Below are 11,632 nucleotides of genomic sequence, written 5' to 3'. Positions count from 1 at the left end.
GACTCAGCAACGCGCACGCGGACGGGCATACACACACACACACGCAGCAGAGCCAATAAGACGCGCGTGCCAACGCATGCAAACAGCCCGACCAGACCAGGACCGAGCAGCAGCAGCAGAACAGGGTCCGGTCTCGGTCTCGGTCCCGGTCCACACACCAGTCAAACACACTTCAACACGTCGCTGAGCGGAGCTGCTGCTGCTGGTTTTCCTCGGTCAAAGAATAAAAGCGCTTTGTTCTGAGCTGAGCCCAACACACAGAGCTCGTGTCATTAACTTCTACTCTAAATTCCGACACATGAACAGACACAAGTGGTATTTTTTCTGCCCCAGGGAGAGGTATAACATGGCACAGCAGGGAAATATACAATATTTGTTTCCTCTTGGACAAACTACAAAGGTTTCCTGGGTTTTCTGAGGAAAAACTGTCAGACCCACATCCAATATGATATTGCATTCATACTGTATGTACATTTTTACATATGACATAGTACATATCAAATGATAGATGACACCTATTGCAGAATTGCAGCTCTTTCATATATTGACATATAGCCTATTTGTCTACCATTAAAATATGTGGACCTATTTACAGACTGGGCGTTATCAGCAATGTGTTAATATTATAATCAGTAGCCTACATTCAAAAGTCTGAAACCGGTTTCCAGAATGTAAATACATGAACATTAATGTGTACATTAAAGAGAAAAACATACAGTATTTGAGCATGTAGGGCTTATATGTTTGCTGTTGCAAATATTGGCAATAATATAAATAATGTTCAATAGGCTAGAATAGATGAAGAAATTTTACTCTTGATGTTTTATATATTCTATAAACTTCATAAACCCAGAGGAGGTTTATATGTGATAATAATATAGATGATATATGTAGCAACATTACTGTGGCCATAGGAACATATAGGTCATATATTACATTTCTGCATGGGGAGCCTTAAAGGCTCTTGTGTCATTCACAACCGCAATGAATAATGCATAAACATAAAGCCAAGAGAGTGTTTATGCCTGGATCTGAATGTCCTGCAAGTGCAACACTGTAAATCCATGCTGCTTTCATGCAGTGCTAAACACGGGAATAAGACATGAGCAGTTTCCCCAGACAGCCTGCTCCTTGTCTTGACAAACAGCCCTCGACTTGACCTCCTGCAAATGACCACCTGCACATAATGGTTTCTGCCTTGTATCAAGATTCTCAATTTGACTACATAATCATATTTTAATATTTAATGTGTTGTAACTCAGCCTCCTCCTTGCCTGTAACCCAGGGGCCCTCTGTGCATGTCTTGATTGTATTCAAAGCGTCACATAGGCCGAAGCCCTAAGAGGGTGTTGTGAGTTTGCTGTAGGCCAGAGACCAACGTCATTCATGCACACAGGAGCATCGTTCACCAGAGCCCCCGTGTGTGCTCAACCCATGGCATTTTAAGCTCTGGTGCCATGTCACTGTTTTAGCCTGCACTGTGGGTACAGAAACAGAGAAATAATATGAATGTGACAGGCTGGCTTGACCTTTAACATCAAATGGTGAAGAAATGATATAAACCAAGTCTTTTACATTGCAAACTATAGAAAAGCAATAATTCAAGATTCAGATTTTCCACCAGAAGCCACATTAAAAATAAACACCTTTCGGTTGCATGTAACTTATATGACACATTTGTTTGGTATAGGTTTTTTTGTGTGTATTTTGTATTCGTGTATAGCTGAACTGGATCTTGCCATTCTTAAAAGGCAACTCTGGTGTGATTTGTTCAAATGAGTATCCGTTCACTCATCATGAATAGTGCTGCTCCGTCTGTGAATAAAAGAAAAAAGATGGTTCATTGTTTCCCGTGGCTCTGGAGGGAGCTCCTCCAATGTCTGAGGAAAGAAAATCACCCTGATTGTTACACTGGGCTGAAGACTTTAAATTTTTAACAGGAAGCCTGTTATCCACTGAGAGTGGGGAGTTTTAAAGACAATGTTTTATCAAGATGCATTATGGGAATTATAGGAGGCAGTGTTTCTTTTTTTTTTTTGGAGCTTAACCCACACTGACGAAAAAACTAAAAGTCGCTGTATCTCTGTCGCTGCTTGATGAATTTTGATCATCGTTTCTTTCAGCCTATTTCTTGCACGTCCCATTTCTGAGGTCTGAGCAGTGCTAAATCTTTTGAGAACCACTTAAAGCATCACAGCGGGCCACAGCAAAAGTCATAGCCCAGCGAAATGAGATAAAGTCCTGTCTCCAGAATGTGTATATGGAAGGAATAGTTTATTATATAGACACTTTGGGAAATACACTTATTTGTTTCTCACTGAGAGTTAGATGGGAGGATCAATACCAGTCTCATCTCATTTCTGTCCAATATGGACCTGGAGCCAGCAGGCAGCTTAACCTGGGTTACATCAACATCTGGCCTGACTCAGTCTAAAGCTATGGACACACTCCCCGACTGCGTCCAGAGTCACACATGTTTGAACTGCTACGACTAAAGCAGGGCGGGGTCTGTTTGCCTCACACACCTGCTGAATTGAGTCTGTACCCCATCACACACTAACAGGTTTCTGCGCCAACTTGCCATGCCCACTGTCCCCAACTAGTGCTGACTGACTGTGAATCGTGGGTAAAATCGGGCAAAAAACAAATCATGGTGTGTCCCCAGCTTAAGAATGAATTAATGAATGAACTAGCTTCCTCTGAAGGGAGCCAATTACTCCTGTATGCTCAGCTAATGCTACTGACTCCAGCTTCAAGTCATGAAAAAATATTTCACCCCATGCTGATTTTTGCTTTTACACTTGATCAAATGGAAATTATGAATACGAATATGAATTACTTTATTAATCTCCAAAGGAAAATTCAAATTAATTTATAACCTTGATATTATTTCTGGAGCTTTTGTTGATATTCTGTCTCGCTCTGTTGAAATAAATGTAAACTACAGACCGTCCATTTCTTTGTGGGAGAAAATCAGCCCGAGATCAAATACTTATTTTTCCCACTGTTTGTCAGATTCTTTCTTTTACGGAGAATAACCTGTTTTGATTAATGTTCACAACAAAACCTTGAATTTCTGTAGGCTGCCTAATGTGCAGCACACTGACTAGAGCCCTCCAGCAAAGCACAGTACCTGTCTGAAGCTGCTGTCTACACACCTTTTAACAACCCCAGGGATTTGAGTTGTGTCCTCAGCAAGGCTCTTTTTAGGATTTTCTTTTTTTTTTTTTTCAGGTGCTGGGGGAATTCTTTCCAGTCGACCGAAAATACGTCACAACACAAATCCCAAATGTCAGATGGCTATATGCAACCAGATATCCATGTTGTCTGAGGTAATGGTAATAAGAAGCAGCCACTATTGTGGTACGATAATTATACTTCACATTAATGCTCCACTTTAGGGCATTATTGATCTGTATAAACCCTTTCATCTTATTGATTTATTCAGTGCATGCATAATAAACAAGGAGTATTGAAAAGCACTTACGCTGGTGTGTTCATGCATCAGTGTCTAATTTGAGAACAGAGAATCGGAAATCAAAAGTCATAACAAAAAGTTTATTAATGTGATGGTTTTGAGAAAGAAAAGTCCACATGACATGGAAATATATGTGACCTGACGTTTTAAGGAGAACATTTCATGTGTGTTTCCAGTTAAACAAGCCACAAGTAAAGCAATTTAAAATTCAAAACACTCTCAAACTCATTAAAAACAAGACCTATTTTGAGGTCATGCAAGCCGAACTGATTACTTGAAGTGGAGCACTAAGTCATTAAATATCTGACACCCTCTCCATACCGTCATCATGCAGTCATTTGGAGGTGGGTCAGGGGAGACTAAAAGGAGACTTTGGGGGATGCCATGTGCATCCACTATCAAGACTTTTGCTTCTTCTTCTTAGCTTCCTCGGCTGCCTCGGATGCCTCAACCTTGGCCCTCTCTATCTTGCCCTGTTCTCCCTGGTAGTAGTCTGAGTCTATATAGCCCTTGTCCTCAGAGAGCTTCACGTAGACTTCTCCGTTGGTCTCGGTGACCGTGTGCGTCCGCTGCTTCAAACCCTTGGAGTACCATCTGGGCACAGGCGGCTTTTCCTTGGGGTTGGTGCCCTTGTAAATGCCCTCCCCTTCGGCCAGAGAGATCTTGTACTTGTGCTTCGGACAGATTATGCACATCTTGCCATCAATTTCCTGTATGTGTGTGTGTATGTGTTGAAAGAACACAGGTAAACAATGATAAGTGGAGGACACTTGGACCCATTGGCATTTTAATATTATCTTAACAAGACTGTATTAATGCTTTGCAGGTTTAATGTCTTAATTACAGTATTCCTGCAGGCCTGATAACACAGCAGCCACCTTTACGTATTTTACAGTAATGCAGGTGGACTATCCTGTGAATGCTGCAATGGAACAACAACAACTGAAAGTACAGTGTGGTGTTTTAACTTAAATGTCATTTTGGCTTCCTGCCTCGGGGTTAGACAAAAAAAAAAGAAAAGAAAAAGCAACCTTTAATCTCTTAAGTCAAATGTACACCTCACCTCAATGTCTCCGTTCTGCAGCATTCCCCCATTATCTGTTGGAGAAAACAGAGGATCAGTGTATTGTAGAATAAGCAAACAGTTTACAGCACACTAACATTTTGGCTGACTGGACATACTTTCAGGGTGATATGTGCTAAAATGTCCTACGGATAACAATTTAAGCCAGCCCAGTGTTAAATGTACCATGACAGGACTTCTATTCACGGCAAATTATTTTTGAAGTGGTTCACTGAAGATTTGCCAACAATGCTTTCAATACTGAGGAAAATACATGTTGTTGGATACTTTTTAAATTGGCAGTAATGTACTTATCATGTATGTTCAGGTCACACATTTTAAATCTGCTATTATAAAAAAGCAGCCGTTTTGATTTTAAGATTAGAGGAACTGTAGGCTACTTACGATAACAGTAGGAGTCCATGGCATAGAAGCCTCCCTCGTGGTAGATGACAAGTATATCTCGATCCTCCACTGTCCTGCAGGAGCGTTTCGCTTTAACCAGTTCATCCCTTTTACCCACAAAATGCAGCCCCCCTGCAGACTGCTCCTTCTCACCCATGGCACACTGTTTACAAGGCAACCAGGAAAGCAGGAAACAGCACAATTTAGCATTTAACACCATGAAGCAAACTTATTTTTCCATTAAGCACAAACCCCAAGACTGCCTGGTTATTGATATCAGTGTCTTCTCCCACTGAAAACTTAACTACATGCAAAAAGTGTGGCTTTTGGATTTGTCACAGGGATTATTGTGTTGGCACCTCCCATCACAGTTGTCATCTTAAATTAAGTCCACAACACCTCCAGAGCATCCAGCTTCAAGAATCCAAGCAATGACATGTCTTGGCACTGATTAGCTCTACTTCAAACACACTCAGACCTGCAACATTAATCCCTGATATCAGCCTCATCCTGTAAGTTAATATAAGAACAGTGATAAAAATAAAAAAAAAATTTAAAAAAACGGTCAAATACTAAAGGAAGCTTGGTCCATTAACTGTTTAATGGTGGACTATCTAAAAATAATTGTTGAAGTGTGTGTCTTCCCTAAATGTAAAATACCACGGCATATGCCAACTGCTTAGTGACTGCAGCACACGACCGCCATGAAAGTCAGTCATATAAATCTAATAAATACCACGGTTCTGAATCGTTCATCATGTGAAATCCTGGTGACAATATATGACAAAAACTATCAGGATGCTGGGTAACCTGACCTCAAGTGTGATTCATGTATAGCAGAGTGGAATAATGAGCTCCTCAGTGCAGGCTGAGTAAGCACAGTAGTAGAAGCAGCAGCAAAAGTCACATGCCCCGAAGCCTCTGGCTAAACCAAAGACAGCTACATTTATATGAAGCAAGGAGCAACAGAGCAGCAAAATAATTATTTATGCAAGAGCAATACATTTTCCTCAAGTGAGCCCTCAGGGATTATAGGTTACATTTGTATAATTCCTTCAAATGTATGTTATGTTTATGCCTCCTCTCTATTTGCCCATCAGTCTGTCACTCTACCTACATATTTAAAAAAAAATGTTTTTCTTGAAAATAACTAAAGACATTCCCCCCCCCCTCCCGTATTTTGGACTTTACCTTCAAACTGAGCAGCGGCGTCTCCCCTGTAAAGCTGAAGAACTGAACTGACAGCTCAGGGTTGTGTGGGAAGTGCATGGGGCCCGATCTCTATTATCTCCAGACACAAGCTGTCTTTACACCGGGTACGTTTCTTATCTGACTCCCACAGGCAAAACAGTCATTTCATTGTAATAAAATACTTTTACATAAAACCATTTGTTTAACTTGTTCTTTGGAAAGTTTTACATCACAATAAACCTCTTTATTTAAATGTTATTATTTCAAATCTATTCATATTTTCATTTATTAGGGCATTTAGTCTCATCAGTCACCCGTTTTGTGTCTGTAAATTATCATGACTTCTATTCTATCATCATCATTATCTGCAGTTGCATCCAAGTAAAAGGGGTTATTGAGCGCATTCAGTCAAGCATAGCGCCTAAGCTGCACAGTTTTGTGGTACTTCACTTGGGTATTTCCATTTTCTGCTTCTTTACTCTACCACTTTTAAGAGGTTTTTGAGAGATGTTGCACTCTGTACCTGACCACATTGATTTGCAGTGCAGTCGTACTAATCAATTCAAACAATTCATCCAAAAAATAATAAAAGATTACAGACAAACATAGCCAACACCTTATGGACTTACAATAATAATAACAATCCATAATAATAATACTCCATCAACACAACATAACAGTAGTGTTGAAAATGGCTACATTAACTTAAGACTATATCAAACTCAGATCAACAGCAAACAAAGAGAGAGGCCGAGAAAAGCCTGATCAAGATCTCTGAATAAATAGTTTAACTTGCTTTTAGCATATCTTTCATTAGTTGTAGTGGTAGTTGTGTAGTTGTCTTCAAACAAACTTCAATAAGTCAAAAAGCAATTGATGCACTGTGATGTGGTTTACACAGGCAAAAGAATCCGTTGTCCAAACAGAGCTAGGCGTTCTCTTCATAATAATGTTTACAGAGACCCAACAGTTTCCACCAAGATGGCAACAGTGGCCTGTGAAAAACTTCCTTATAAGAGGCAGAAACCTCAAGGAGAACCAGACTCAGGGTGGACGGCCTTCTGCTTCAACTGGTGGGGTTGGAGAGGAAGAGAGAGGAAGATATATATAGAGGCATATTGAAATTTAATAACACTAATAATAGTTATAGTATAATATTGCAGCAGGCATTACACAGGATCATGTGGTTCACAGCTGCACATCTGGACTTACCAAACCAACTTTGCTGTAGCTACCACAAGGAACTAATGATTAACAACAACAAAAACAAACGTACTAATTAAACTAAACTCAAAACGTGAATATATAATATATAAATCAACAAACAATCCTGTAAATTGCTCCTCAGTTAGTAATTCTCATACCACTGCTGCAGTTCAACAGAGCGGAACCATTTGTCTCCAGAGAGGAGGAGCGCGGACGGACCCATTTCTCAGTGCACCGCTCAAGGCCCCTCGAAGATAATCAGCCGGTGTGAAACAACCAGAGACCAGTCAAACACTGTCACAGTGAACAGACCGTAAGTTACTGACATTTCTGAGGATCAGAGGCTTAAAATTGTCGGTCCGACTGACAGAGTTTGTGCTCGGAGAGTGAAACAGTGAACGATGTTGTGGAAACATCCGCAGTGACGATAGAAACTGTAACTTTACAGAGCAGCTGCAGCTTCAGTCTCTGATGATCGGAGCTCCGAGCTGAGGCTAACCAGGAAATTATTTATTAGGAACCGATTCATTGTGCGAATGAAACCACCACGTTATATTTAAGAATATAATAATAATAATAATAATAATACATATTTGGTGGTTTAATGATGACCTTCATGTGTTGTAAAACTTCTGCTTTATTTGTGGCTCAATGTTGGACTTTGATTTGTCATTTCTTCACTTCCTTTTCATAAGCAGGGCTTCAGACTGACCCTTAAATGGGGGCAATTTACCCCTAAAGTAAATTTTTCATCTACTTGCACATGTGAAACCAGGACATTTTCTGTTTTATTATTAACAATGGTGAAACATGGAGGGGGCGACTCAGAGTCTGAAATCTGTCATTACAGGTGACAGGCGTGAAGTGGAGTGTGTGTGAAGATCATGAATGAAAAGGAAATGTGAATATTTGCTTTGCAAGTCGATTTATGTTGTGCGCCCCTAAAATTTCTGCTTGTGCTCCTAAAATTTTAAGTTGGGGCCACTGTGCTCCTAGCAAACGAAGTTAGTCTGGAGCCCTGATAGGGCACTTTGAATCTTTAATTAAATGACACTTTACCCCCAGATTTCCAATGCTACTCATCATTTTCCTGAGTTAGAGAAAAAGGTTGAATGAATGAATTGATGATTTACTCAGACTCAAGCTAAACCAGTATGGGCCAGTAGCCTATGCAGGATCTGAACTGGGGAGGCTGCATGAAAAAGAGCTGGTATTATTACCCCGTATGGTAACTGTGTGTCTACTTTTATTGTAGACTCTTTCGGAAAATCTTGACCAGCAGCACTGGTCAATAATTATGAAAATCAACCTACTGACTGTGTATGAACATACATACTTAAATTAACATTATTCTTAAATGTTTTCCCCAAATGATGCAGGAAGCCTTTAAGAAAACTTGTCTTGTGGGTGATTTTCTCTGAATTTCAGCTGTCAAAAACATTCAATTTCAAATCATCAAACAGGGAGATGGCGCTGAGAGCTTGTGGCTTCATAGTGTTTCGACGTCTGGCCAGCCGCAGTCCCCCACCAGACAACATCGAGTACCTCCTCCTGCAGACCTCTTATGGGGAACACCACTGGACTCCACCCAAAGGTGTTTACAAGTTCAAAAACTACATTTCTCATGTAATTAATGACGGATTATTCTGTACTAGATTCTTTTCACATAGTGTACAGCAATATATAACATTTGTGTCCGTTGCATTTCACCTTTTCACCATCAGGCCATGTGGATCCAGGTGAAGACGACCTCACCACGGCCCTGAGAGAGACCAAGGAGGAGGCGGGGCTGGCAGCAGAGCAGCTGCAGGTGATCGACAACTTTGTGCACGAGCTGCGCTACGAGGTGCGAGGGAGACCCAAGGAGGTGCTGTACTGGTTGGCCGAGCTCAGAGACCCGGGGACGGCAGTGACTCTGTCTGATGAGCACCAGGATTACCGCTGGGCCCGGCTGGAGGAGGCCTGCACTCTGGCCCAGTACAAAGACCTGCAGGACACACTGAGAGCAGCGCAAAGACACTTACAGGCTCAGCAGGACAAACAGTGACGTGATGGATGAGATTTAGACTGAACAGAGGAGGGGATGATTCAAGATGGGAAATAATCTGGCATTATTTTGACAAGTGTGAAAGTACTGCCTTTAATAATCTGCCTTCTCTGTTTAAGATCTTTGTCTCGACTGTGCAGTCATATATGGAGACACGGTTGATTTTCTTCTCTCAAAACAAAGGTGAGCAGGCAGGAAATTAATCAAAAGCTGAAAACCGGATTTCTGATTCTATCTCAGTCACTGCACAAAAAGATGAGTATCTGTGTCTCGCTGCTTTCAGTGTAATGATCTGAAATATACACTTGGAACACAGAGCTGTAACTAAATTAAGGAGGCACCCTCTTAGTCCCACTGTAAAACAAACAAAGGAGAATGCGTTATATGTGGTAATACTGTTTTATCTATGTCTGTAGTGTGAATCAGATGTATCCAAAATAATAATAATAATAAAAAAAGGTTTTACTTTTTGTTGCTTATACCAAAATATTCCTGAGGGACATAGATGCAGGGGGGATCTTACACTCGTAAACAGAATGGATATAGAATAGAAGTATCCATTATTGGGCTTTAATGGTCGTATTAACCCAATTGAAAAGGCAACTGCATAAAAAAATAAATTGCAATCTGTGGATGCCACCACAGGGTGGGGACAGAAACAACATTTTTTTTCCCCACAATGGTGTCTATTTACTACCACAGGCTTTACGCTGCAGGCTGTAGCAGGACACCTTAAATGACCCTTGAGTTCAGTGACGGCTTTCATAGTTTTCTTCCAGTTCTCAGTTTCAAGATAATGGAGAGATACACTTTATACAACTGCTACACATAAGTTCCCCTAGAGAGCAGAAACCAGTGATGGATATTTATAAAATCAAAGAGACATTATTATCATGATTTTTATGATTCTAGTTGACTTAACTCATCACAAACAATCAATATCAAGGTAGCCACATTTGTTAGGGGTGATATCCTAAACTTTATATCATGTAGCACCTTTTGATGAAACCATTTGCAAACTGGTTCATCGTCAGCTATTATTGTCTGCAGTGAAAAACAACCGACAACAATAGGAAACACAGAGAGAATAGGGAACAGAGAGAAGGAATTGGGTCATTTGAGGTACTGACGACTAGTTCTCATTTTGAGATGAGGTGATTGAGCAGTGGCAGGGACTGCTGACAATCTGGGCATAATGATAATAATAATGAAAAAATATTCATTATGTAATATTTTTATCAGTCAAAACTTGCAAAGCTTTGAGTTATACTTTATGTTAACAATACAAACCTAAACTGTTGGATGTGGCAAACAGATTTTGTCCACAGAGCTTCTTTTATGTGGTGAATGGTGAACTGTAAATGGGACATAAAACCATGACCCTGGTGGTCTGGGGTAGTGCTGCTATATTGTCCTTTATACAGGTGCATGTTCTCCCCCAGACTTCACTCTGCTGCATTACATTAACGGCCTTCGCTGAAGGGATGAAATCGGCATAATTAAAGAAACGAATGCGCTCTTTCAACTCGTGAGGCATAATGGAAGTGCTCACATCAATTAACTGCCATTTCTTTTTCAAGCTATTTTAAGGACACGGGGAAACACAGTAAGTGGAGGTCAGTGAAATTTCCCACAGTGACCATGTATCAATTGACTTTCATGAGATAACAGACAGTATAAAGTGAAATGGTTCTACATGCAGCAAAAGATGGAATATTGCTTTAAGACTCACCAGGGCATCATTGAACCAGTAATTAATTTCATGCCTGGGAGAACATAAAAGTTCCTCTTTCAGTGATAGAGGACAATGAACTGTTCTCAACTGAAATGATCAGTTATATTCACACATTTACACATTTGATGAACAACTTGGTAGTTTTGTGTGATGTTATTATGAGGCATAGGATATTTAACATCATCCCTATACATTAATTAACTGTCAAGATGAATTTTAGTCAAGTCAAATTTACATTAGAGCATTTTAAAGGGTTGTTTTACCAAAAACTATGACAAAATCTGCTTTCTTGCTATTACATACTCTAAACATGTGACAATGTCTTATTTAAAAATGGTTCACACTCTTTGGATTTCCTCAAGTAACACGGACATTATGTTTAGAAACCCAAACTGCTTTACATTTTTTTAAATTATAATAATGCTAATATAAGTGCAGGACTAATTTAATTCCACTGGAGGCACAAACCTTAGACTTATAGACTTGATACTTCATTATGGTGAAGTA

General features: G+C 40.1%; 2 protein-coding genes across 4 annotated transcripts; one reads left to right on the top strand and one right to left on the bottom strand.

The window, feature by feature from the left end:
- Positions 1–3,544: 3,544 nt before the first annotated feature.
- Positions 3,545–6,265, bottom strand: rfesd (Rieske (Fe-S) domain containing). Of its 3 annotated transcripts, none has more exons than XM_085778002.1 (4): positions 6,138–6,265; positions 4,947–5,109; positions 4,542–4,576; positions 3,545–4,188 (listed from the first exon to the last, which is right to left on the bottom strand). In XM_085778002.1, the coding sequence occupies exons 1-4, from the start codon at positions 6,213–6,215 to the stop codon at positions 3,877–3,879; spliced, it is 588 nt and encodes a 195-aa protein (XP_085634128.1). In that variant the 5' UTR covers positions 6,216–6,265; the 3' UTR covers positions 3,545–3,876. The 3 variants fall into 3 exon arrangements, with proteins under 3 accessions (XP_085634128.1, XP_085634130.1, XP_085634131.1); XM_085778004.1 differs by lacking the exon at positions 6,138–6,265 and adding an exon at positions 5,346–5,366; XM_085778005.1 differs by lacking the exon at positions 6,138–6,265 and adding an exon at positions 5,306–5,346.
- Positions 6,266–7,561: 1,296 nt separating this feature from the next.
- Positions 7,562–9,860, top strand: nudt2 (nudix (nucleoside diphosphate linked moiety X)-type motif 2). The gene is made up of 3 exons (XM_085776071.1): positions 7,562–7,656; positions 8,807–8,937; positions 9,068–9,860. Exons 2-3 carry the CDS (start codon positions 8,811–8,813, stop codon positions 9,388–9,390), a joined length of 450 nt encoding a protein of 149 aa, XP_085632197.1. The 5' UTR covers positions 7,562–7,656; positions 8,807–8,810; the 3' UTR covers positions 9,391–9,860.
- The last annotated feature ends 1,772 nt before the right edge of the window (positions 9,861–11,632 follow it).

This window comes from Trachurus japonicus, chromosome 5 (assembly GCF_045865225.1).
Source record: "Trachurus japonicus isolate A0001 chromosome 5, Traja_1.0".
NCBI lineage: Eukaryota > Metazoa > Chordata > Actinopteri > Carangiformes > Carangidae > Trachurus > Trachurus japonicus.
Note: the sequence above shows the minus strand (reverse complement) of the source record. Positions and strands in the feature narration are given on the sequence as shown.